The sequence below is a fragment of the Cnephaeus nilssonii genome, assembly GCF_951640355.1.
Source record: "Cnephaeus nilssonii genome assembly, chromosome: 4".
Classification (NCBI taxonomy): domain Eukaryota; kingdom Metazoa; phylum Chordata; class Mammalia; order Chiroptera; family Vespertilionidae; genus Cnephaeus; species Cnephaeus nilssonii.
The window spans coordinates 17,287,259-17,314,854 of NC_137075.1; the positions used below are offsets into that span (position 1 = coordinate 17,287,259).

The 27,596-nt window shown below is 46.7% G+C and overlaps 1 protein-coding gene across 4 annotated transcripts in view; it reads left to right on the top strand.

The window, feature by feature from the left end:
- The window catches only part of CAMK1D (calcium/calmodulin dependent protein kinase ID), a 383,665-nt gene that overhangs the window by 334,998 nt on the left and 21,071 nt on the right, over window positions 1–27,596 (top strand). For all 4 annotated transcript variants that reach the window (XM_079769652.1, XM_079769655.1, XM_079769653.1 and 1 more), the window contains one exon: window positions 16,059–16,134. In XM_079769652.1, coding sequence (XP_079625778.1) covers window positions 16,059–16,134 — 76 coding nt within the window. The remainder of the gene's footprint in view (window positions 1–16,058; window positions 16,135–27,596) is intronic.

The window sequence follows — 27,596 nt, forward strand, 5'->3', positions numbered from 1 at the left end:
AACTGACAGTAAACAAAGAAACAAACAAATGAACAGGGTTGTTTCAGATCATGGTGAGTGCTACGAATAAAAGAAAATAAAATGGGCATGTGATAGAATAACAAGGGTGCAGAGGGATTGGAACTGGGTTAAGGGGATGGGGAGGAGACTTGGGCAGCCAGCCATGGGAATTTAGGGGACATAACATTATAGGTAGAGGCATCAGCGTGTGCAAAAGCCCTAAGTGGGAAAAAGCCCAGGGAGAGTGTACAGGCTAGAATGTCTGAAAATAGTTAAAATTGAGGTTGGAAAAGACTTTTAGAAAACGGAGTTTAAGGCTGAAATCCTATGCAAACCATGATGGTCTTTCTTAATGAGAACAGGAAACCTGCCCTGGAAGAGAGGAGGGAATATTAGACAACCAACGTCCTTCCTGTTTGTCTTTGGTAGCAGCACAGGGTCTTCCTCAGAGGCTGAGGAAAGTAGGCCTCACTGGGCCTGGGGGCCTAGAGCTTGTGGGGAACTCCAGGGCCCAGCCTTACAAGTATTTGCATAATAATGGCTGTTAGGTCAGAGCTGTTGCATTTTTAAAGGAACTCACCAGAGAGGAGAAAAGAGCAGGCTGAGGGAATAACGTGAGGGGCAAGGAGGTTTAGAAGGAAGGGATAAAGGCGGTGGGAATGACGAGAAGGTGTGCTCAGTGCTGCTTGGCTCTTGACTGGTGCAGGTGGGGATTGTGTCCCTGGGTTGTGTGCATGCACTAGACAGAGAACAGATTGTTCTGATCCTATTTAAGAGGCCAGCATGGGCCTTGATGGAGATAATGGCATAGTGAGCCGTCTCCGTTCTAGGAGAATAAAGTGATAGTTGCAGGAATAGGCTGGGCCTTGTCGGGGACACTGGAAGTTGTGGCTGTGTCACATGTGTAAATGCATGTGTATGCCTAGATGGGGCGGTGGGCAGACATGTGAGCATGTGTGGTGTGCGTGTGGAATTTCTCCAGCTCAGTCCAAGCCATCAGGCAAGTAGCTAATCGAAACAAATGGACAAGCTTATTCTCATTTCTCTGAGAAGATGGGGAGGAAGAAAGTTCCGACCACAGACATTAGAAAATGAGAAGGTCTATGAGCTCATGGTGTCCAGGGCCCTTGCCAGGTGGCTCTGCTTCTTCATCAGGCTGGTGCCCGGGCACTCTGAGCCAAGTAGCTGCAGAAGGTGTGTGTGGTGGCTGCCCAGTGTCCCCTTTTGGGAAGTCAGCTCTGGGGCTATGATTTAATGTTCTGACAAAGAATGTCCATATTTACATATGCATCACACTGCTCTCATATTTGGCTCCGATGCTGGAAAGCTTTAGCACTTTCTAAATTGGCTTTTGCTTCTTTGCATCTTGGCAGAGCCCACGGAAGGGCAGTTTCTCTGGGTCTCTAAGTGGCTGCCATTGTCTGATCTGGTTCTGTTTAGATGTCAGATGCTGATGAGTCTGGGAACTGGGAACAATGTTTAGATGTGGCCCTTATTCCTACTACCCGAAATGGAGGCAAGTGGAGCCCTCCGGTAATCCTCTCATCCGATATCAAGTTCTCTGAGTGGAGAGGGGAAGAGGAGAATTGTGGGAATACAGCAATTCTGTTTCTTCATGTTTAAGCACTGAGACTCCTAGAAGACCTTTTAGAACGAGGAAGGGCACAGATGGGGAGGCTCCTGTCTATGTAGACATACCTCGGGCAGTGGGCTGTGTTTCGTCCCCTGCAGTCTACATGGCAAACTCCTATGCAAAGCCCTGCTCACGTGTGACCTCCTTGTGATTGCTTTCTCAACACCCATCCTCTCCTTTGTCATCCCGTTTCTTTTCCTGACCCTTTCTCATCATGGCTCTGATTTCACTGCCTCAGGGTTCATTTTCATCTGTGTCTCTCCCCACCATGCTGTGGGTTTTTCTAGAGCAGGGGCTGTGTCTTATTCATCTTGGCACAGATGCTTGTTGACTAACTAAAAGCCCCAAGGTTCTGAAAATCAGCAATTTTTTCCTTCCTCTCCTCCCTTTGTATTCATTCAGCCTACATTTATTGAATTCCTATTATGCACCCTGCACAGTGGTTTGGTGTTAGGAATACAAATATGAATAAGACATATTTATTCACAGTCAGTATTACTGTGAGAGACAGAGGGCAACCAGGTACATTGAATAATGTATGGTAAGCACTACATTATTCAACCATTCAAGAATTATTTATTTAGTGCCTACCATCTGTTCTAGGCTCTGGGGATACATCAGTAGAAAGAAAACAAACAGATAAAGGTCCCACCCTCATGGCACTTACATTTGAGTGGGAGGGAGACAGATGATAAGCAAACAGTTATGCATGTTAATTATTAGTGCCTTAGATGGTGATAAGTACACTGGAAAAAAATAAAGTAGTCAAGAGATGAGCAAGTGTGTGTGTGTGTGTGTGTGTGTGTAGGTGGTTGTAGTTTTAATTATGGTGATGAGGGCAGCTCTCACCTAAGACGGTGGTGATGCGGTAAAGACTTGACCCAAGTGAAGAAGCTGGCTGTGCTGTTATTTGGAGGAAAAGTATTCCAAGGGTGCTGCAAAGGCCCTGGGGCATAGAGAATGGAATGAGCAGAGAGGAGAATAGGGCAGATAAAGTCAGAGAAGCAATGGGAAGGGCAGGTGGAGACCAGCACTACAGGTCATTGTCAAAATTGTGGCTTTTACTCAGGTGGCAGGAAGCTATTAGAAGGTTCTGAGGGAAGGCATGGCATGATCTGACTTTTACCAGGATCCCTCTAAGGTACAAGCTGGCAAAGTGGACGTGGTGAGAAGTTGCCAGATTCCACATATAATTTGAAGATAGTATCATCATGATTTTTTAAAAATATGTATTTTATTGGTTTTTTACAGAGAGGAAGGGAGAAGGATAGAGAGTTAGAAACATCGATGAGAGAGAAACATTGATCAGCTGCCTCCTGTACACCCCCTACTGGGGATGTGCCTGCAACCAAGGTACATGCCCTTGACCAGAATCAAACCTGGGATCCTTGAGTCCACAGGCCGACGCTTTATCCACTGAGCCAAACCAGTCAGGGCTATCATCATGATTTGAAAAATTGAAAGAGAAATCCAGGGTAATTCCAAGGATTTTTGGTGTGAGCGCCTGAAGTGGCATAGTTGCCTTGAATTGAGATGCCCCTGGGAGGAGCAAGTTGCAGAAATATTATCAGGGGTTTGGGTTTTGATTGGTTAAAGTCTCCAAGGTCAAGGAGGCTGCTGGAATATGAATGAGTCTGGAGTTCTGGAGAGAAATCCAGCCTGGAACCGTGCAGTCTTCTCGTTACACATGGCAGTTAAGTTCTGTGAAGTCTGAGTTAGTGAAGACTGAGCCACTGCTCTGAGGGAAAGACAGGGTTAGGTTCCTGTGGGCCTCTGATCACATTTTCAGCAACTGATCGATACGTACCCTTGTTTTATGTGTGTTTCTGTTCAACGACACCGTATTTAATATTATTGATTATTGATTTATTAACATTGAACTCATGGCCAACAGCACATGACTCGTGCCTGAACAAACCTTGTCAGACAGATGTGTTTTCTCCGTAAGGCACATCTAGGCCTTCCTGTGCTTAAGAACTCTACCCAGCACTTCGGCATTACAATTGGGGCCCATTTGAAACCCTGAAGTCAACAGAACACACAACAATGTGAAAAATGTGATGCTAATTAGACCATGAAAACAATACTTGTTTACAGTGTGAGAGCCAAAACAAGAGGGCAGAGCATTGCCACTTTTGACCTCACCTGGGAATGTGCACCGGGGACAACTCAAAGGTTTGGCCACTCTGCTCATGTCCACAAATGACCACAAAAGCATCACATATGGATTTGGGGGCTAGAAGTAAATTTTAGCGAGTAGGCAAATTAAAATATATGGAATCCATGAGTAATGAGGATGGGCTGTTTTTGGGAGCTGATGTTCTCTGGATGTATTTTAAAGCCAGGAACCTGGATAAGATTGCCGGCCAGGTAGGTATAGATCAGTGGTTCTCAACCTTTCTAATGCCGTGACCCTTTAATACAGTTCCTCATGTTGTGGTGACCCCCAACCATAAAATTAGTTTCGTTGCTACTTCATAACTGTAATTTTGCTACTGTTATGAATCGTAATGTAAATATCTGTGTTTTCCGATGGTCTTAGGCGACTCGCGACGCACAGGTTGAGAACCGTTGCTGTAGAGATCGTACACACTGTAGCAGCTGCCCAGATCGTACACACCCTTTATAAGGAGCCATGACCCTTGCACATTGTCACTTCAGCAGGAGATGTGGGCATCTCTCCATCCATAAGTGTTGAGTTCCTACCACAGGCAGCACAGAGAGCTTCTCCGCTGGAGGATGACAAGTGGGCAACACAGATCCACACAAGCATGTTTCCAGTGTCAAATAACTGACATAGTTTACAAGCAACATCCCAGATACAGGTGAGATAGATCAGCAAGGGCTGAACAACCAGAGGAAAGCTGTGGAGGAAGCAGGATTTGAAGGAAGCGTAGAACTCAGGGGAAGATGAGGAGAGTTACAGATGCAGGCCAGCAGGAGAACGAAGGCCCGAGCCATGCTTCTTGTATGGTCTGGGAGAAATGAACAGGCTCATTGGGCTTGGAGAGAGGGCGTGCATAAGTAAGTACTCGGAGATAATTTAGGGGAAATGATGGGGCCACCTGGTGGAAATCAGCTCATCAGGATAGCATGGTGGCCATCACTGTGGCATTGACCTGGATTTAGATCCGTGTAATTGAGTTGGGTAGAACATTCCCCTCGGTGTCACCAATAAGGGAGAGAGGCAGAGCTAAGAAACTTAGGAAAGTTACTGATCTGCAAACACTAATTAAAACATCCAAACAGGGCCTCCTGAATCCCTGAATAGAAACAGTAAGTCACAGAAAACACCCTTTCAGTCAAGTAATTATGAGACGAAAGACGACACACCTACTCCTGTTTGGTAGAGGAAAGCCTGCTGACTAATTTCTTGATACTGCTATTTGCACACTCACGTGATTTCTCAGATTCTGTGGGTCTAGTTCTCCTGTTTTCAGAAAGAAAATTAAGGTATTTTAAAAGAAGCCTTTGCCTATGGATTAAGTGACAAAGTGTCTTGCCAGCAGCAGGCGAGCCTGCGCCCTCTCACCAGCGAGGAGATTCAGGACCCGAAACTGCACTTGGAAAAGGGGGAGGAGGCTGGGGCACACAGGCTTCGCTGCTCTGCCCTGTGTCTGAGTTACATGAGACTTGGGGTTTTCATTGAGCCTTATTGAGTGATAGTGCCTGTCTCTGTTCCCATCTTCACTCAGAACAGACAAGAACACGTGGATTAAATTGATTGACACCACCCATTCCATCCTCTTCAGCAACCTAAGTCAGGTCATGGTTCCTCTGTTCCCTTTAACCTTCACTCTTCTGTGTAGCTGTTTTCCCCCACAGAACTTGATTTTCATTTGTTCACTTAAATATCACATGTTAGTACCCGGCTATAAGCATTACATCATTGTTCTCATTCTCTCAGACTGTTAGTGTTGAGACAGGATTTTATATAACTGACAAATTGGCATACAGGGCACAGACAGGTGGGCGGAGGACTCAGATAAGAATTTTCTCTTCTCTCTCTCTGCAGCTTCTCAGTGACAGCCAGCCTCGGAACTTTATCACACCATGCTGTAACCAGGCCCCATTTGTTACAGGGGCGGGGCGGGGGGCGGGGTGTAGAGCCTGCTGCTTTTATTACCCTTGACACAGTGAGCATGGATGGGGACAGAGCTCACTATCAGAGTGTGGGCAAAGTAACCCAAGCCTGCCTTGGAGGAGTCCCCACTCCACACGTCCAGTTCCACTCACTCACTCCTAACACGTTTAAAGCATTTCTCATGCTTCTAGAATTTCTGAATGCTCCCCTTGAAATCTTTGATATTGGGATGGAGTCTCCTAGTTTCTAAACTGTTACCATTTTGTTATGATGGAGAGGAGGAAACACAGTATTTTTTGTAACTTACTCTTTTATTTTTCTTTTAGTGATTAAAAACCAAAACATTGGAATACTCTACCTGTTTTCTTAGTTTTGAAGTGTAGCTTCTTATCAGATTTCAGAAGATAGGATGGGCTTAAGTGCAAAGCAGTCCTCCCATTGCGGTCACAGTGGTTAGGGCGGAGGCTGAATCTTGGGAAAACCTGTAAAGGACGAGTCTCAGGATTCTCTGTTGCCACGTTGTTCAGAAACGCCTTACTCAGAACATTCTCTTTCCTCATCCCACTGAATTCCAGGTCTCCCACACTTTCACACACCAGCCGCCCTCCCATTTTCCACCCCCTTCCCATTCCGTAGCCTCACTCCCCACCCTCCAGCCACAGTTTGGCTTTGGTAGCATTTGAATAGTAATCCAGCTCCGATCAGAATGGTAATTATAAGCCAGGATGGTGCTTTAATGGGGACTTTTCATGCCTGTGGTAAAATTCAAGAGCTACTAGGAAGATCAGAGTGAGCTGCTCTTTTGTGAAGCATTTTTAGTGCATTACAACTCCAAGGGCAGGATGCGAGAGAGAACGGAGCTATCAAGAAACTTCCACTCTTAACTTTGGGTTGAAAGTAAACCTCAGGCAAGGAGCGATCCTGTGTTTCAGCTGTATTTCTGTTTGCCAAAATGTGGGTTACATATCCTAAACCCAGGCGAAGCAACACCTTTGTAAGATGCTCACAGTGAAGCCGCTCAGGATCTAAGGGTCCTTCCCACTCAGATTCAAGTTCTCACGCCCTGCCCTTCACATATACAGATCTGTTTGGCCAAGTCACATATACAGATCTGTTTTGTTTGGTGTGTTTTTTTAATATCCCTGCTGCTGAAAATTCTACTATTGACAGGAAGTAGATCTGACTAAGCACATTCAATATTACCTCCTTGTTATAATGTGGTTCTTACCGAGGCCCAATTCTCCTCTGAACTGTATGCCTGAATTTTATTTTCCTCATTTTCCAAGAACTTTATTGACCCTGTGAGAACAGGCCACAGCAGGGTGGAGCTGTTCCTTCTCACCCCCTGCGGACACTCCTCAGGGACAGGACACTGTCTAGGATCCAAGTGTCTAGCCCTGGACACAATCCCTGGTGGCATTCCTCAGCACGAGGGGAAGCACAGCTTCCATTTGAGCTCTTTTCCACAAAGGCCTGACTCCAGGACAAAAGTGCAGGTGCCCTTTAAGACAAGAAACTGAGGCGTGGAAGAGAATGAGTTCTCCGAGGTCCACTGGCACAGACCAGGCCGTAATTCTGTCCTCTGAGTCAGTGCTGGCTGAGGTGACAGAGGTGATGCCCTCCATCCGTGGACAGTCTTAGGGTGTTAAGGCACTCTCACGGAAGTTCAGGCTCCCGCTAGGCACCTGTTTCTCTGCCAGGCTCCTCCTGTGAAGACCCCATCACATTTACCAGCCTGCCTGGCAGAGGAGAACTTGAATCCAGCCCCCCTACACCCCCGCCCCCCCCCCCCCCCTGCAACCCTTAGGGTTGGGGATTGTTCATGAGCCACTTGGGAAAAGCCGTGATATTGAAAGAAGCCTTTACTCCCTCTGGCCGTGACTGACTTCCATCTCTTAGGGCCTTTTCCTCCCCACTGTGACATGCATGAAGTCCGAGTCATAGACCTTTCTCCTTGGCCTCTTCAGGGAGGCGAGGCCAGGCAGCAAGAGAAACAGATGAACCTTAGACTAAGCCATGGGCCAGCAAGTCGCCTGTGCTGGCCTCTTCTTGCTCACATCATCAGCTGCGTGGCAGGTTGGACCTTTTAAACCCATTTGGAAGACAGAACCTCATTCAAAGACAGAGCTGCTGTTAACCTTGGAGTCCGCTCAGCTCTATCTCAGCAGGTGGGGGAGTTGGCAGGAGTTTTACACACTCCAAAGACTTAGGGACAAAATTAGAATATTCCCATTTTTATAAGTAGTCTTCTGGGACAATTTTTTCTCACCTCCCTTTAAAAAAGAATTATAACTGGGGCCAATGGAAACAAGATTGGTTAGAGCTGGGCATTGCATCCTTATAGCTACTGAAAGGATGGGAGGGGACTCAGGGTGATGGAGAAGGTAGTCTTGATGACACCTGGCCTGGAGGTAAGAGAGTGTGGGGTGGGGGCTGGGGAGGGGAGGGGACAGCGGGCCCCAGAGAGAAAATATGGAAGGAATAGTCTCCCTCTTGCCTTAATAAATGCAGATCCATAAAGGTGCCATGGCAAGCCAGAGTTCCACGGCCATCACAGGAATCTCTAATATTGCGACTAATTGTCCTGTTTCCAAAGCATTGTCCGAAAGCATTGTCTGTCAGCATGAGGAGCAGGCAGTTCCTGGGCGGCAGTGTCTAGAATGGTGCCTGGATAGAGTGAGGACTGTGTAGACAGGAGGGTGACTAAGTGAGCAGAAGGATCAATAACTAAATGAACAAAAGGACCAGCTGGACGGGAGGCATGCGTAGGGGGTTCTAAGGGTCCTTCCAACTCAGATTCAAGTTCTCATGCCCTGCCCTTCCATCCCATGTGGGCCGAGCTCAGTCCTGACTTCTGAAGGCTTTAATCAAAAGGGTGAAAAATCTTAATTTGTGAGTCATTTCAATATGTTGAGTTAGAATCAAGTGAAAAAAAATGATATCAAGGATCTATCTGTCCATCCTTATTTCTAGACAATAAGAAAACCTGAGTTCTGCTTTTGCTCCTATGGTTTTACCAACTTTTCTTCCTTACATAATAACTACCGTTAACTATGTCTATAACTTGTTATGTGCTTATTATTTCCTATAAGCCACATAATAAGTTTAAAAGTTATAAGTGTATTCCTAGTATCACATGAGCTCACTCATCTAGGGGAAATGATGAACAACATAGACTGAAGAACAAGAACAGCATTGATCAGACTGTCAGACCTCAGAGGGAGGGTAGGGGAGAGTGGGGACAAGGGAGATAGATCAACCAAAGGACTTGTGTGCTTGCATATGAGCCTAACCAGTGATCACGGACAACAGGGGGAGTGGGGCATGCGTGTGGGGGTGGTTGGGAGAGGAATGGGGGGGGGGTTGATGACAAATATGGGATACCTTAATCAATAAAGTAATTTAAAAAATAATAATAAAAATAAATAATAAATAAATAAAACCAGAAAAAAAAAAGTTGGGCTTTATTGATGTTCCATTTTACAGATGAGCACACTGGAGGTTTAGAGAGATTAAATGACTTGGCCAAGTCACATATACAGGAAGTGGTGGATCCTAGGTTTCCTTCACTGAAAAGGCAACGTGCCTAACTGTTTAAAACTTCTTAAATCCAGGCAACTGACGTTGTTTTAAGTGAAAGTAACCTAAATTTCACATCTTTACCTCTCATTTAATTCTGCGATGATCTTTTATATCCCTCCTACTGCTTCATCTTTACACCTGCTACTTTATTATTAGAATACATGAGGCATATTTTCACAGCTCCACTAGCCACAGCAATGTGCTCTCCTCTCCCCCCGCCCCCCGCATCTTTCCCATTCTTTCCATTTGTACTGTCTCCATTATTTGACTGTTGGAGGTAATATATTATTTCCTTGGATATCTTCAGAATTTTATTTAGAGTAAGTTTAGTATTTTCAGAGTTTTATTTAGAGTGAGTTAAGCTTAACCCTTTGCACTCGCTTGCTTTTTTCTCGATTCCTTTATTCTAATGCTAACCACGTCAAGTCACACTCGACATCCGAGTGCAAAAGGTTAAAAATATCAATCTCTCGAACTTGCCATGATCTTATCTGTCTCACTGTCTCGGCCTGATCACTATCCTCAGGAAGCAGCGGAGGCTGGATTACTCCTGCGGCTTGTGTCTGCACTGCGTGCCCAGACAGCAGTGCCATGGATGCAGGGATCAGGTCTGCCTTCTTCACCCCATAATCCCATTGCCTGACGTGGGACCCAACCCTTTAAATGATGGCGTAGGTGGAGAAACACCACCTCGGGGCCATTGTTCCTGACCAGCGGCTTCACTTTCTGGCACGGAGGGCTGCTCCTGCCACCCTGGAAATTGTGTCTCTGTCCCTTGCCCACTGGAAGTGGTTATCTTTGAAGTACTGAGAGGAGTGGTACTCAGACATCCATAAAGGAGAACAAATTGCCTTGAACATGAGCTTCTGAGCTTGGTAGCAGGGTGGGATCTCAATCTCCTTGTCTCTCAGCAGAAACTGCTCTTCAGCCTGCCTTGAGAGGCAGGGAAATTTCCTCTCTAAGAGCCTGAGGGTGGATTATTGTGGCCCCACCTTCACCCCTCCAAGATAGCCACTCTCCTCCTTTCCAATTCGACTTAGTTAAGCCATTTCCTCTCATTCAGTAAGGAAAATGGGTGATTTAATTGTTTTAAAAAAAAAGATGAAAGGTTTCTGAAATTTTTAATTTTCCTTTTGCAATCGCTGATATCTTTCCCTTTACCAGGAATCCTTGCTCTAAATCAAGATAGTACAGCTTGGTTTACAGAACACGTTTCCTATCAAGTAGAATTTCCCCCTGTAGGTAGGTGGTGAGTCTCACAGCAGTAAATGCCATTATTTTCTATTTTAAACCTGCTGTTTCCCTGAAGAGTGTGAGTTAAGCCTGGGGCTGAGAAAGGCCACCTCTGTCCATGGGTATCTTCCGCTCCGTGGATGCTTTTCTGAGGCTGCATGGTTTCCGTGGAGATTAACTTCTATTTTCTGGTGTAAACACAACAAGCCAATGGAATGCTGTTCCTATCAGGAATAGCCAAGAAAACTGAATTAATGGCCCCTGAAATTTGACCAGGAAGGAGGTTTTAAGAGATCATTTAACAAAGTATCTTTTCTGCCCTTTAACCCTAAAACTAGAAATTCTGAGATCCTGTTGAAAGGTTTTATGGAAAGCAGCATGAATGTCAAACGTATCTGCACACAGAGCACTGGGGCTAATTCTGTCTCTTTAATCCCCAAACTCATGTCAGAAATCATTTGCTTAAGGATGGGTATTTAGTGATTGATCTTAAACCTAATACAGGCACTTCCCAATAGACAGTTAAATTCCAAAATTAATTTGTTGCCCTCTCTCTTATTTTATTCTTTTATTTTTCTGTACTTTCTCACTAAAAGTATTTGAGGCAGCTAAGTGTATTTGTAAATCACTTGTATGGAGTTTGGAAAATGTTTTCTTATAGAAACAGTGGTGTGTGTATTGAGTAGGTTGAGTTCAGTTGAATAACCATTTGTTGAACAACCACAATGAGGTTCACACAGCAGCGAATGGATGCATAAGGCACAGTAGGAGCTTACAAGAAGGCTAGGGTATTATAGGATTTTGCTAAATGGACCTGGGAACCCAACTGCCCTGCCCAACACATATCATCCAGGTAGAGCTGCCTCCACCTCAGCGCTACTTTCTCCTCCTCTAAAAGGCTGGCTTTGACCAAGCTTAAGGGATAATCAGAAGGTTAGACCTGCCCTAGCCTGTTTGGCTCAGCGGATAGAGCGTTGGACTGCAGACCGAAGGGTCAAGGGCACGTACCTCAGTTGCAGGCTCCCCCACTAGCCGGGCCCTGGTCAGGGCTCGTGCAGGAGGCAACCAATCGATGTGTCTCTCTCACATCGAAGTTTCTCTCTGTCTTTCCCTTTCTCTTCCACTCTCCCTAAAAATCAATGGAAAAATATCCTCGGGTGAGGATTAACAAAAAAAAAAAAAGAAAAAAGAAAAAGAAGGTTGGACCTGCTACCTATTTTGCATGTGTCCTTTTCAACACCTCGTGGTGGGTGGGTCTCTCTACTTCCTTTGATAGACACTGTCAGCCCCCAGGGATTGGGCATTGAAATGCACTCAAGGAATCTCTGTGTGCTCTCTCTACAAGTGTCTTTTCCTTCTGCCATGGAGGTTCCAGGAGCCCAAGCCCTTTCCTGCTCTGCCTGGGGGCTGAGGGCAATGCAAACCAGCCACAGTGTCTTTTAATGACTACTCTCTTTGTCCATAGCTCCAATTAAGTTATTTAAATTAAAAGCCTCCCTCTATTAGAAGGTGTGGGGGTGTTGAGAGTCATTGCCAACCTCCCACTACACAGGAATCCTGCTGGGTACAATTAGAAGAGAAAATTGTTTCTCCTTGATTAAGAAGTTCTGCGGCACCTGCAGGCAGCATTGGGGCAGAGGTGGAACTGTGGCGGGGCTCGGAGAACCCTTATCACTTTACAAGGCTCCGGATGGGCTGTGTTCTGGGCCTCCTAGGCCTGGAAGCATTCTGAAAGTTTATAAATTGGACATTATGACTTTTGAGGATTACAGCAGAAATCCTGCCAATGGTATAATATGGATGACACAATATAAGGGAGTTTAGCTGATTCTTAAAGTGGAAACTAAAGATCAGATCTGATCTAAAAAGATCAGAGTGAGAAGTGGACTCTCCCAGTGGGACATGCTCTGAAAAGGGATCAAGAAAACGGTAGGAGATGGGCCAACACCTGGTGAATGAGACACCTGGGGACATAACGGAACCAACTACAGAACACGGAGCGGGAGAGAAAATAGCCTGGCTCCGCTCAGGGCTTCCTTATGACTTGGTCACCATATCAGATTGTCAAAGGATTTGAATGTTGCCTGAAAAAAATTTTTAAAGAATTACTATGAGATGAAAAGTAGCTACTTAAAGTGACATAGGTAAGCTTGTTCAAACAATGTCCCAAAGAAAATTTGGTTCCAGGAATCACAAGTAAAATTATACTTAATGCCATTTGTATGTGTGCTGTGATGCAATTTTTAAAACATTTTTAGTTGGCGAAAATAATATTTCCAAAGCAATTGGCTTTGTCTTTTTTTGTCATCATAGTATACTTCTTGCTTCACCCTCTGCATTTCCAGTGCAATTAAGACCTCACCAGAAGGCAAATGGTTCACTTGCCTCTACTTAGTTAAAAAATATTTCTAGTTTATTGTTGACATAATCCAGATAAAGCACAACACTAAAAAGAACAAGAAATTTGGCACATGCACACAGACTTCCACCCCCAATATGTGACCTGATATTTGTTAATAATGTAGAACTCCCCCCCTAACACCCATGTACTGACCCTGGCATCATTTTGTCAGTGGCCCCTTTTGTCAGTTGCCATAATGGAAGAATCTGAGAAAGATCCAGAAATCTTTTTTTTTAAAACCACATATCTGATGTTATAAACTTTAACATTTAAACAAAGTCCCATATTTTGAAAGTATGTGTCATCTGCGGCTTCAAGAATCTTAACATCTCAAGTGACATTCAAGGTCCAAGTTGCATAAAAATCAGCTACTTGCTTTTCAGGTCTGTGCAGTGCCTCGCACAGCTCTCTAAAAGGATGAATCTGCCGAAGTGTAGGTGAAATGCTTGCTGTGTGCCCCCGGGACGTGCGGGCTTCTGGAAGGAAACCATGGCCTTTGTTCTTTGAGTTTCTGAACAATAGATGGTGGCCAGTTCTTTCCTCTTTCTAACCGATGATGGCAGCAAGGAGGAAGACGAGAAGGAGGATGTTCTTTTAAAGAATCGTCCCTCCCACCTCCACAGCGCTGGGAACTGTGAAGAAGGACCACTGGAGAGAACACAGCATTAGCTCCTCCTTGGAGTGAGACCTGGTTTGCAGGGGCCAAGTCTCTTTTCCCCTCTGCACATCGTGGCTCAGGGGGTGGGCCCAGTCTTTGCTCATTAACTATGGGATCAGCTGTCCCAGGTGCTGACAGCTTCCTTCTCCACATTCCTTGTCCACCTTCCTGTCGCCTGTGGCACCTGGTACATGGCGTGAGTCTGTGGTTGAAATCTTGTGCACACTTCCTCGTGCCTCTGCGCTCTGACATCTGTACTGTGGGGTCTGTGCCAGGCTGACCCTCCTTCTCCCTAAAGCGCCCTGCAGACGTCAGCTTGGCTCTGTCTCATGACACCTGCCATCAGCTCTGCCAGGAGGTGAAGGTGGGTCCGACGTTGCCCCGTGAGCCTTCTCTGACTCCTTTGAACTTTTTATCAGGCCACGGGGAAGGCCCCGGAGGCTCAGACATGTGCCCCTTGCAGAGATCTAGTCACCTCCCACCATCTGTGCCCGTGTGGCCACTCACACCAGAATCAGTTCAGAGAGAGCAAACCTCCTAAATCAGCAAGACATTTACTGGGGATTGGCTCCCTTTTGTCAGCCGCTATAATAGAAGTGTCTGAGAAATATGCTCTGAACAGTTACAGGGAAAAGGAAGTCGTGATGCAGCCAGCTCCCAGTTATCTGAGGCCCACTTCTCCAGTTTGTGAGCTTCCTTTCTTTACAGTCTCATCTCTCCTCTTGCCTCTGTGTTCAAGGTGAACATTGCAAGGAAAGAACGTACACCTTTGTTTATTTTGCTCTTGTTAAAAGCAAATAGTCTGATCGGAAGTCTGAAGGAATTGGGGCTGAAACCTGAAATTAGATTTGGGGATTACCTGTGGATTGCATTCCTTGCCATCATAACTAGAAACACTCCACAGTAGCTTGTCTACTTCCCTATTCATGCTCAGGAAGATTTATCTTCAACAGGATGAAAGAGGATTTTGCTGTTAGTTTCTCTGCACAGGATTTTTCCTACAGACTGAAGAAACTCTGACCTTAGCAATCAGTGCATCCAAGCGGAAAGAACCGGGACAGGGTGAGACTGACTGGTTCATAGCTACTGCGTAGCGTCAGAAAATGAACTTCTCTGGGGCTCCTTTTTTCTCTCTGTCAGGGGCAGATAAGAGTAATTGTTAGAGCTGCTGACAGGCTCGCAGTAGGAAATGTTTATGAATGACTAGCATGAGGCCTGTCATGGCAGGCACTTAGTCAGGGCAGGGCCCTCTGAGAGGAAGGAGGTGTGTTGCCTGCTTTCCTGCTGGATGCTTTGGAAAGTGCTGACCTCTCAGTCCCTCTGTGCCCTCACCTGTAACGTGGGGATCATGATGGTAAGGATAATTAAGTTGTTCCCGCCAAGGACAATTCCATAGAACACACAGTTCAGCCCAGAATGAATGCCTTGTAAGCTATAGCAATTTTGGTTCTTCTACCCTCTTAATTTTTCTGGAAAGTCTATGCTGGAGACACGTCAATTAGATAAAAAGGAGAGTTTACTTGTGAAGAGTTACTGTCTTTTCTCGTATTTACTTACTCTGCACAGATAGGTATAGCAGACACTGCAGGTGCCAGGCACTGGGTGGGTCTCCAGCACTGGGCTGTGCCACTGAGCCTGGAGCAGGAAGTGTGGGGAAGGTGCAAAGTAAGTCCGATAGTCTGATCGGAAGTCTGAAGGAATTGGGGCTGAAACCTGAAATTAGATTTGGGGATTACCTGTGGATGGCATTCCTTGCCATCGTAACTAGAAACACTCCACAGTAGCTTGTCTACTTCCTTATTCGTGCTCAGGAAGATTTATCTTCAACAGAATGAAAGAGGATTTCGCTGTTAGTTTCTCTGCACAGGATTTTTCCTACAGACTGAAGAAACTCTGACCTTAGACTCCTGATGGACAGTGGGTTAGAACCAAGCAAGAGTGATGAAATAGCATCTTCCCTGTTTCACCAACAAGAAAATGAAATGATGATCCTGACAGATAACTCACCCAAAATCTTAGAGAATGAACCAAGAGCAGGCCCAATGCAGGGTTTCCAAAACCGAAAAAGACCCTGTGTGGGGGCCAGACATGCCTCCTTGAGTTGAACTGATTTGAGGGGAGGTCACATCCCAGGCCCTAAACAGAACATACCTTTCTCTGGCTCTATTTGGTCTGAACTGTAGTGCCTAGCCCAGCACTCACATAAAATACCCACCTATTAAGTATTTGTTGTTTGATTGCATTTGATTGATAATCTCTAGTCACATACACACACACACACACACACACACACACACGCTCATGCCTTCATTTTTTTTCTTGTTAGAACCGGTCATATACCTCTACTCACTTTCAGAATCACATATAGTTCAGCCCAAGGAGAAGACAGAAAAGGAAAAAACAAACCTAAAAAGTGTCATGTGTCAGACCTTTAACTTGTCCGGCTTGTGTCTCTGTGGTTTCACAGCTCCCGAGGTCCTCGCCCAGAAACCTTACAGCAAAGCTGTTGACTGCTGGTCCATCGGGGTGATTGCCTATATCTTGTAAGTATTGCTTGCCACTTTGGCTTCTTTTTTCCCCTTTTTAAATTGTGGCAAAATAGACATAAACAAAATTTACTATTTAATCAGTTTAAGAATGCAGTTCAGCAGTATTAAGTATATTCATATTGTTGTACAATCGTCACCACCACCCATCTCCAGAACTTTTTCATCTTCCCAAATTGAAACTCTGTCCTCATGAAACAATAACTCCCCATTTCCCCGCCCCCACCCCCACCCCTTGCAACTACCTTTCTACTTTCTGCCTCTAGGAATCTGACTACTCTAGGTTCCTCATGTAAGTGGAATCACACAGTATTTGTCCTTTTGTGTCCAGCTTATTTCACTTAGAATAATGTCCTCAAGGTTTATCCATGTTGTAGCATATGTCAGAACTTTTTTTTTGAGGCTGAATAACATTCCATTTTGTGTATATACTACATTCCGCTTATCCATTCATAACGTTGCTATAAACACAGGTGTACTGCTTTCAATGCTTTTGGGTGTATACCTAGAAGTGAAAGGCTGGATCATATGGTAATTCTATGTTTAACTTTTTGAGGGGGAAAAAAATTACTGTTTCCCAAAGCAGCACCACCATGTTACACCCCCAACAGCAATGCACAAGTGTTCCAATTTCTCCACATCCTTGTCAGCATTTGTTGTTTTCCACTTTCTGATAATAGTCATCCTCATAGGTGCGAAGTAGTACCTCATGTGGCTTTAATTTGCATTTCTGTTACAGCTACCGATATTGGGCATCCTTTCATGTGCCACCTTGGCTTTCTGGCGATGCACATCACTATGAAAATATTAGGGTGTCCCTAAAAGAAATCACAATGAGAAAGAATGTGATGGAAACCAGAAGTTAGCCTTTGGATTCCTCATTTCTTCTCAGCTCACTTATTGCCACTCTCCAGGAAATGCAGTCTGAGGTCATAGGCTCGTTGCAGTTATTTCATGATGACCAATTTTGGTTTTTATTTTTATGTGTGTGTTTTGTTTTTTGTTTTTTCTTAAGTCCACTATGAAGTTATTTTTAAGTTACAGTTTCTTTTTCCAACACTTATTATTAAACATACTTTTATGTTAGGTTTAGGCTAACTAGTTTCTGTAATTGATAGAATATTAACTCTTTGTCTTCATTGTCCCCAAGAAAGGGAACATTTCCTAGCAGACAGAGCCCACTGCACACAGTGAAAGACTGTGATCAGTAGGGGACTGTGATCAGAGAAAGGTCTGAGAGTGTGTAGCATCCTCAGGGAATGCCCTGGTGAGCATGCTGGTGTCCAGTCTGATGGGGTTGGCTCAGCCAAGACAAGTTCTACACACACGCCTCATTACCTGAGAAGAAAATGATCTTTCTATAGCATACATTCAGCTGGGCAGCTTTTGTAGACGACTAAGATAAAAGAATAGACAGTGGTGGAGGAAGAAGTTTAGGGGGAGGTGAGATCAGGAATTTCATTCTGGGCATGTTAAACTTGAGACCCCGTTGAGATATCCGTGGACTAGTGTACGCACATGTGGAGGTCAGAGGTCTAGGGAAAAGATACTGGCGTATGGGTCTGGCTATGATTTGAACAGTTCTACTTCCAAATCATTATAATTACAGTATATGATAAATTATTTGACTAGATTCAAGTATAGTATTAAGCAAAGAAAAACTGTATTTCATTACTTCTATTTTAAGTCTAAACTTGCCAGTTACCTGGTCATTACTAGCTTCGCTTCAGGGCTTCATCTCAGGTTGATTTCATCTCAGGTTGTGTCAGAACTGAAATGGCAGCCTGGGCTTCTGTTCGCTTTGCTGCCTTCCAGAGCCCTGAGCCTCTCAAGCAGAGAATGAATGGAGTTTGGAAGCCTCAGTTGTACCTTCCAAGATGTTCAGATCTTTGAGTGATAGGCCATATCCTGGATATAATTTGCTATACAATATGGCTATGCTTGAAGAACCATTAGTCTCAAATTTATCATTATCAGTGTCAACAACTAGCATGTCTTGAGTGCCTTTGGTGAAGCACCATTGAGGACAGGGACATTCAGGAAGGAGGAGGCACCATCCCAGGTATGTCTCGAAGGCTGGAGAAAACTAGCATAAGCAAAGAGGAGAGAAGAGAGCATTCTGACCAGGGGAGAGACGCAGGCACAGGAACGGGTGCCTGAGGCATGTTCAGGGGCTGATATAAATGTTCTGAGAAAGGGCTATGGTCAGTGTTCCGGGCACAAAGCTGCCTCTGAGTTGAGTAAATGTGAGAAGTTAGAATTCGTGGGTATCGGTCTCAGGCTCTTGCTACTTCCCGCTGACCCACTGTGCCCGGACTCCCCATTCCCATCCTTCACTGAAGAGTGACCAGCACTCAACACCCCAGGGAAGCCAGGCATCCCATGCGCTCCGTGCCGAGCTCTTCATTCTTCACATCATCTGTATGGAGAGGTTAGCGCCCGCAGGGCGTTTGGAGTGAATTTTCATTTGACAAGCTGAGATATGAGATTGCAGCAAAGGTGGCTGTGACAGGCCACTGCACCAAATTTTCTCCTCTCCACATGCCATGCAAACGTTCCTCATTTTGCCAATGCGGAGACTTGATGAATTGGTTCTCTATTGATCTCCATGCTCATTTCTATGTTATCCACCATTTGGGAGGAGAAATATTTTTCCTATCCGGAGTACTCCTATTTTAAAGCACATGTGATGGGTCCTTGTCCTGCCAGGAATCCCCTGTGGGTATCAGAACTTGCAAAAACATCTCTGCCTACGGAGCTTAAGCTACTGGGAAGGGCTGAGTATGGAGTGGCTGGACGCCCTGGTGTCCAGTCTGATGGGGTTGGCTCAGCCAAGACAAGTTCCAAGGAAATAAATGTCCCCACTCAAGATGAGATTAGCATTTCATTGACCAAACTCGATTTTGTGATTGCTTGCAGGCTGCTTTCTTCTCACAACTCCAAGGAGAGAGTTTAATGATCACTTGCCTAAATTATGCTCAGGAATACAATGCGCTATGGAGAAAGGCAGCGAACTCTTGCTGATACAAACACTGAGGAAGGTCCTGAGGAGATTAGGCATTAGAGTGTTGGGCAGGCTGGATGGTCAGGGTATACTTGCCATGGGTGGTGAGGACACTTAACCATGCTGTGACCTAGACCTGTGTGCCCAAAAAAAGCTCCAGGAAAAATACAATGGTAGCCCCTTATTTTTTTACTGGCCTCCTATATTGTTCAGTTTTTAAAACTAGGTCACATAAATAGTGATTGGCCAGTATACACAGAATAATTAGTTTTGTTAAGAGTGGAACTAAGAATGCCTGATCGCCATGCTATGTCCATTTTCTGAGACAAAGAATGACCTTCACCAAGGTAGTCACCATTACTTTAACACATTTACAGCTGACTTTTTATAGATACACTAGTGGCCTGGTGAACAAAATTCATGCACGGGGATGGGGGGGGCGTGTCCTTCAACCCAGCCTGCACCCTCTCCAATCTGGGATATCCCTCTTGCAATCTGGGATCGCTGGCTCCTAACTGCTCACCTGCCTGATCGACCCTAACCACTCTGCATGCTTGACTGCTTGCCCCCAACTGCCCCCCCCACCAGCCTTCTCGCCCCCAGCTGCCCCCCCCCTTGCCGGCCTGATCGCCCCCAACTGCCCTCCCCTCCTGGCCTGATCGCCCCTAACTGCCTCTGCCTCAGCCCCGCCACCATGGCTTTGTCCAGAAGGGTGTCCAGAAGGTCTCCTGGTCTAATTAGCATATTACCCTTTTATTAATATAGATAGAGGCCTGGTGCACAGGTGGGGGCTGGCTGGTCTGCCCTGAAGGGGGTCCCGGATCAGGGTGGGGGTCCCTTTGGGGGGCGGAGCTGGCCTGGGCGAGGGGTCTGGAGTGGTTTGCAGGCTGGCCATGTCCCGATTGGGGTGACGGTCCCCGTGGTGGGGGGGGGGGGGGGGCGGGCGTGCCTGGGCGAGGGACTAAGGGCCATTTGCAGGCTGGCCACACCCTCATCGGGGTGGGGGTCCCCGCTGGGGGACGCAGCCGGCCTGGGCAAGGGGCTGAGGGCTGTTTGCAGGCTGGCCACACCCCCAGCTTTGTCTGGAAGGACGTCCGGAAGGTCTCCTATAGTCTAATTAGCATATTACTCTTTTATTAGTATAGATATGTCCCCAGAGGAGGACAGGACCCCAACTTCAGTAGGAGAGAAGGTGGTGTGATGACCGAGCCCCAGGGAAATAACCAAGCTTGGGTATTATGATGGTCGTTACTACCATCGGTATGAGGAGTTTACCACTAATAAGAATAGCTAGCTGGCATTGCCAGAGGCAGCAACCATCTCACTATATTCATACGCTTTGCCAAGTGGGACACGTGCCTCATTCAGCTGCGTGGGCCCGTGGCCTGGACTTTGGCTTTAGAAGTTTAGAAACTAAATTAGATGTTTATTCATTTTGCTTAGACGCTCCCAGTGAATGCATTCAAACTAGCCAAACTCAAAGGAGATTTGAAAGAAACAACCGGAGTGTCAGTTCACTAAATCATAACAAGATTTGCGTCCTGCGAGGTGATTGGAGATGCACGTCATCACCCTCACAATTTGCCTGATAGGAAACATTCCGTGAGAAAGCAAATTAAAACCAGAAGTTTCCCTTTAGAACGAGGAATCAGAGCAGTGGAGTCGATGCCTCAGCAGTTTCCAGGGGGCCTGTAGTGGTCTCAGGTCCCCCTTCTCACCAAAGGGCATTACTGTCCATCGATCGACACAGCTCCTCCTCTTGGCTCATCAGAGGGGCCACAGCTGATCAGTTCTTAACCCGCCCCCACCCCATTCCTTTCTAAAGTCCAGCCACCACCCCGCTTTTCCTTATTCTAGCTTCAGCATGTTTATTTCAGCAGGCATTATAATTCCACGTTCACTGATTCGATTTCACTGACTGCATTTCCATGTGGCTGCTTTCCAAGGGTTTTCAGAAAGATGCCTGATCGCCCTCCACATTCTGTACTGAGTGGGCCCTGTGGTGGCTCACGGCCTTTCTTAGCGCCAGTCTCAGACACAAGTGCTTCTTGACCAGCTTTCAGCTTCATTCGCGGCCTGTGATCCTCTCTCCACTGCTTGGTTCACCTATAACCCCTTCGGAAATAGTCTAACATAAAATACTCTTTGGTTTGAAAAAGTGGGTGCGAAGCTATGCACAGTGGTGATGGAGGGAATTTTACAAGCTGTGCAACTGAGATAAAGAAAGTCTGCGGTTTAGATGATGGTAGGAGCAACTTCCTGCCAGTGACTTCAGGGAAGGTGAAATCCACCAACATGTGTGACTTTGTCTTTGCAAAGGCCCTGGGGTAGAGAGGGTGCCTGGAGGGAGAAGCAGGAAGGAGCTCTCTCACCTGCATCACTTTCATACTCTGAATAGTACAGCTGCAGGCTGGATGGCAGCATTTCACCCCCTCTGCTCTCCTGCATTCATCCCAGCATCAGCTCCTGGAAGCTGCCCTCCAGTAGCAGCTAACTGCTTCAGAATATTAATCCTGGAGAAGGGAAGGCAGGGGACTGACACTCACTCACATAACTGACATGTATTGAGCCTAATATGTGTCGGGCAATATGATGGAGCTGCAGGATGGATTCATTACCTCCTGGCCTTGGAGCAGCTTACTGTCTGCTGGAGGCGACAGTCAGTAAACACAGAAGTTACATCCAGTCTTGCTAGCTGTCACTGAGATGGGAGGGAAGGGCTGGGAGAGCTCCCAGGGCAGGGCCGTGAACCCTGCCCGGCTTGGAGGAGGGCTGCCTGAGAGGTGACCGTGATCTGAGTCTCGAAGGACTGACTTTCAAAGCCATTGTGCAGGGAGATTGATGGCTTACCCTTCAAGTCCCGATTATGTAAGGATATGACGCGCTTGCTGTGTTTGAGAAAAGATGTACCAATCCATCTGAAACCTGATTTTAAAAATATAGCTTGGAAGATTTGATACAATTTGAACATTTGATATCTAAAACTTGGTGATGGGGAAAATAGAATTCTCTGAATTATCAGATTGTTAATTCACTGGTGCCATACTGAGCCAACATAAGAATCAAAAGAGGCCTTATTATTTTTTAAATGTGTACCCTCTGGAATGTACGGCAGCACACAGAGGCAGGAGGGAAGTAGTGCACAGAGAGTGAAAAGACCCAAAAAGTGCACAGAGAGGGGAAGGGCCTGCTCACCAGGGACTACAGTAGCAAGTCATGAGTTCACACCACTGAGTCTGAGCTAGATTTGTGAGCAGAGATGGAGGTGGGAAGGGGAAAAGTTCCACTTCACACCAGCGAGTCAGGAAACGCTGGAGGTGGTGGGAGAACTTAGGAAGGGTGGACCAGAAGCACGTGAGCTGAGCTAAATGGCCTTCTGGCATCTACTTTGCTGGCCATGCTCTAAGGGCTTGCCTTCTGGTCATCCTCAGAAGCACATGTGGGACAGTAAATGGAGCCAGGGGACAAGTGAAAACAACTGAAGGTCAAGGTCAATGGGATGGAGGTGCCAAAGCATTTCCCAAATGCAGATGTTATTCTGCACAGACTCCGAACTGCTTACCAATCACATCATGACAGACAGGGAGAGGGAGGGAGGGGGAGAGAAGAAAGGAAGGAAGCTTGTGGGGGAGATAGGGAGAGAGGAAGAGCCCAGCAACCAAGAAAGCAATGTCTAGATGCACAGGCCAAATTGGAAATCTGCCCAGTGCGGAATCACCAGGTAGGGCTCATGTTATTCATCTCCAGGCTGGATATGGGCGCCCTTTGTGGCTTCAGTTTGAAATACATTACTTGTGAGAATAATTTTAGCTGCTGAAAGTTTGCTGTGTTTTTCCTGACACAGCATTCCTGGTGGTTGGAAGCTCTCCTCACTCCTCCTCCCTACTGTGCCCGCTGTGCCACTGGTAGCGTGAGCAGAGCTGAAAGTGGTCTTGTCCAAACTTCCTTCAGGCATGTCTCGCCCACAGGAGGAGGCGGACACCTCTGTGTCATCCCCCAGACTTCCCAGAGGTGCTGTCCATGAGGCTAGTGCAAGATTATAAAAGTCATGCACTTGGAAGTGGGGCCATGGGTCCTATACAGCTGGTTTGAACAATGTATTGTCTAGTTCAACCCTGTACCATGCGCAGAATTGGGTTTTAACTATTTTGCTCCAAGGAGGTATGCTGCTTCTCACACTTGGGGAAGTGTTTGGTCTTCTTCCACGCCCTTCCTGGCTCCAGCCTTCAGCTCCAGTTGTGTATAAACTTTCTAAAGGATGTGTTTCCTTTTTCTCCTCCAACAGTCTTTCCTTTCTCTTCTAGATCTTTCCTTGATCTGCTTACTCATTCTCAGCTTTGAAGGCGCTGTCCAGATCTCAGGGGCTGGCACGGGACAGTTACCCATTGCAGTTCATCGGCAGCACTTAGCTCATGTCGCCTGCACATGGTTTTCATATGGGAACCATTCCCTGATCGCTTCCCAGTTTGCAAGGAGAAAGCTCTGCAGTGCACCTACTCAGACATATAGGTTGCTGACGTGATTGGATGACATTTTTGTAACGATTCAGGTCTCATTGGTCCCTCTGGTCTAAAAATCTGAGTAACATGTTGAAACCTGTTTTGTTCAATAAGTGGGCCTTGCAACTAAACACAAGAGACTTATCAGCTTAAAAGGCTTTGCTTTATTTTATTATTTGTAAAAGTCTGTTATATTATCCAGAGTCAGATGCAAACTCTGGTTCCTTAGCACAGGCCCTAGGCAGTCATTAAACACTTGAATACTACCAAGTGCCCAGAAGGAAGGGCAAATGGTGCTGCCCGGAGTTGTTGGGTACTGATCGGACTCTAGTTTCCAAAGGAGGAGCGCCCACATCTGATTGATTTTGTGAACATTTTCCTGAGACTCTACGCCTGGACTGGCCTTTTCGTGGCTTATCTAGTTGGCAGTACATAGAGAGGTTTGTTATTTCAGTGCCCTGGTACCCTGGGCTCATTGCATAAAAATTACTCTTTCTTCATAAATATGACTTTGAGTAAATGTTCTCAGAAAATCTTCAGCTTGTCCTAGAATTGAAGGCTTCTAGGCTCAAACTTGGAAATGTTGGAGCACAAAGATCAAAGCTTAAACGCAGGTCTCCAGTGCATTCTGTCCTCCAGTCACGACACAGCACACAAAACAATGGCCAGAGGCGGCATCGCTCTTCCCGCCTTCGTTAGCAGGTAGAAGTGTAGGTCAGGATGTATGGTTCAGTGTGTGTGTGTGTTGGGGGGGGGGGGGTATAATTCTGAGACTGCATAGGATTTGAAGATGCGTGGCTTCATTCTCACCTTCAGCATGTAGGAGATTGGACCGAGTCCCTAGGGCTCATCTCCTCCTCCCCCCTCATGTTGTTCTTCCTGATGGGGAGCAGTATTCCACTCAGAATGTTTTGGCTGAAGGACCCCGAAGCGGATTAGATGGCATTGGTGGGATGGATAAGGCGAAGGAGCTGGCATTTGCCACTTCATGTGTTGTGTCTATTCTCTCTAAGTGTCCCCATCCATCGGTCTGTCTGTGCATCGCTGTGTGTTTTATATACAATATGCATTATTATGCAGCATGTGTTTATATATTGCAGTATCTCTCTATAAGGTGGGCTCTCCTTTCCTCAGTTCCCAGAAGAAGCAGTCTAAGGCAGGGTGATAGTTTCCCCAGGGTCGCTCGCCGGCGGTTGTGGGTCCCGGATCTGAATCTGTGGTGTCCTTTCTCTGAAGCCCAGGCTGAGGAGCACACTGGAGCTTCAGAGAGCGACCCTCCTTAAAAATCACTTCCCCTCAGCGCCCTCCATCCACTTAGATCAAACCGCAGCTTCTGGGTTGCCATTTTTGATGGTTATTCAATTATCAGTGTGAACTGTTGCACTCAAATCCTTTCGATATGAAATATTTAAAATAAGTTTTGGCACTGTATAAGCACGTTGCAGGTATTTAGAGAATTCAATCACATATATTACTTGGTACCCAGCTACACGGGGTCGGTGAGGTGCGTCTGAGCTCCTGCCCAGTCCCACGGAGGCCCAGGAGACTGACTGAGGGTTCCTATCCTCTGGGTTCCCTTGCAGCTCCACGTGGGAGCTGAGTGCCGAACTAAGGCTGCGGGAAGTGATCCATTGGGGGTTGGTTCAGGATAGCCTTGGGTTCACTTGTCTCCAGCCCTCTTTCCCACAGACAGGGCTCAGTGGTCCTGGCCCTTCTCCTCCCATCTGTCATTCCCGAAGGCAGGCAGGGGAGATTTTAGGTGTTGATTTTCTAACCTCAGGGACTCTGAGCGGTCCTTGGTTTCCTTGGCGGGTCCTACAGCCTTGTTTCTGGCTTTGCTTCCAAATGTATCCCCTGTGCAGACACGACATCCCGGCTGCAGAGGCCGGTACAGGAAGGGAGCGCGTGTTTCCCCATCTTTGCAGCGGCAGGTATGGCTGTCGTGCTTAGAGGTTAATACGATGTGGCTCTGGCGTTGGATGAGGAGAGTTCACTTTTGTTCCACCCCTGAGATATGAGCAAGTTGCCCAATCTCTCATGCATTGCCTCATGTGGAAATGGAAGATTGAAATAACCCCATCAGCACACATTCAGTGGGACCATGTGTGTAAGTTGTGTAGCCCAGTGCCTGGAACATAGTGAATGCTCCACAGATGGTGGCTATGGTCATTAACTTTTATGGGACACGCACTACGTAACCGGTCTGTAGAAAAGCCGTCATTCCGCTGGTCCTGTTCAAACATGCTGGACGCTGAACTCTAAGGAGCAAGGGCAGGGCTACGTGATCAGCGTTCGGTGTGACGCTGCTGCTCAATAAAGATCTGCAGGACTGGATCAAAGTGGCGTTGGTTGCTCTTTGTGAGAGCCGTGGGCACATAGATGCCAGATCTGCCCTGTCCATCTCTCTGTCTCTCCAGGACTCACTCTCCCAGTTTCCTACAGGACAGGTTGGACCAGATGATGACTTCCGGACCCCAGAATAGAATTCTGCGGTTCTCTGCTCATCCTCCTGCTATGCACAGTCCTTCTTCAAATATACTTGCCAGCTTCTGGTTGAGGATTCAGGTGGGAACATGGGTACAGTGTGAGTTGTGTCCGGGCCGGAGGGCTCCAGAGCAGGGAGGTGGACACCTGGAGGCACCGTCCGGGCACCGGGCAGCTGTGCGCGCAGGGAAGGCGTGTTGAAGACTTGCTGTGCTCCTTCCATCTGCTTTGAAGGACGTCACCTATAGCCGATGCTGTTGGCAATTAGGAGGCTTCACTGCAAAAATTATAATGTTTAGTTGAAGTACTTTCTCCAGAATAAATACCCATTTCTGGATGTTCAACCCTACTTCTTAAGTCAACTTTAGTACGTGCTGTGGGTGTGCACGCACATGCATGCATAGATGTTTCATGTAACTATTTCCCGTTTATCAAAGAACCGTCAGTCAACAAACATTTATGGACTACCATTGAGTGCTAATGAGGAGTACAGATACTGTGTGTGACATAGTATTTTTCTTCCAGGAGCTCAGAATCAAGGTGGGAAAATAAATGTAATAATTGTGGAATAACCCTTTTTATATTTTTTGAGAGGACCCAAAAAAGAGATGGGATTGAGGTGCAGTGTGAGGAATGGGAAATGTTCGGGGAGGGGTCAGGGGTGGGGAGGCAGTTCTGAAACACTGAAGCGAAACACTGAAGCATCTGTGGACTCATTCGCCTTGCTGAGCACACCCCGGGCTGAGTGCAGGAGGGCAGACCTGAGTGAGACACTGCCACCTCCCTCGGGGAGCTCAGCGGCTAACAGCGGAGACTATGGTTGGAGATATCAACCCGCCTGGGTGCCGGCAGCTGGGAAGCACAGAAGAGGAGTGGCTGACCGGGTCAGGAAAGGCTCCCGGAACAAGGGCCACACGGGGAGCTTGGGGAGCGAGGAAGGGAGCACTCCAGGCCCCAGAACAGTGTCTGGAGAGGAAAGCGCTCTGCCGAGGATGAAATGCAGTGGCTTCCCATGAGCAGCCCCACATGATCCTTCCTGCCTGTTTTCACCCTTCTTGTTTATTTTGAAGCTTCCTGTTGATTGTCCTCCTCCCACCAAGTAGAATGTAAGCACCATGAGAGTCTCATTCAGTGCTGGATCCCAGGCCTGGGCCGCAGCTGATGCCTGGTCAGTGTCTGGGTAGGACTGCCTGGAGGGCGTGCTGTGGTCCTCTATGCTCAGTGGGGACTGAGGGCCTGCCCAGGAGGTGGGGCGGCTGCGGCAGGCCTGTCCTCTTCTGGGTCCTCAGGCAGGAAGGGGTGGCTGATGCTCGGTGAATACCTGAGAGGGAAAAACCAAGCGTATTCCCCCTGCTAGGGACTTTCTGGAACGTGCAAAGAAACAAACTAGCTGTTCGTATACAGCCATAAAGGCAATGCTAAACTTCCAGGCAATTTGAATTATTGTACCTCATGTACATACATCCATGCTT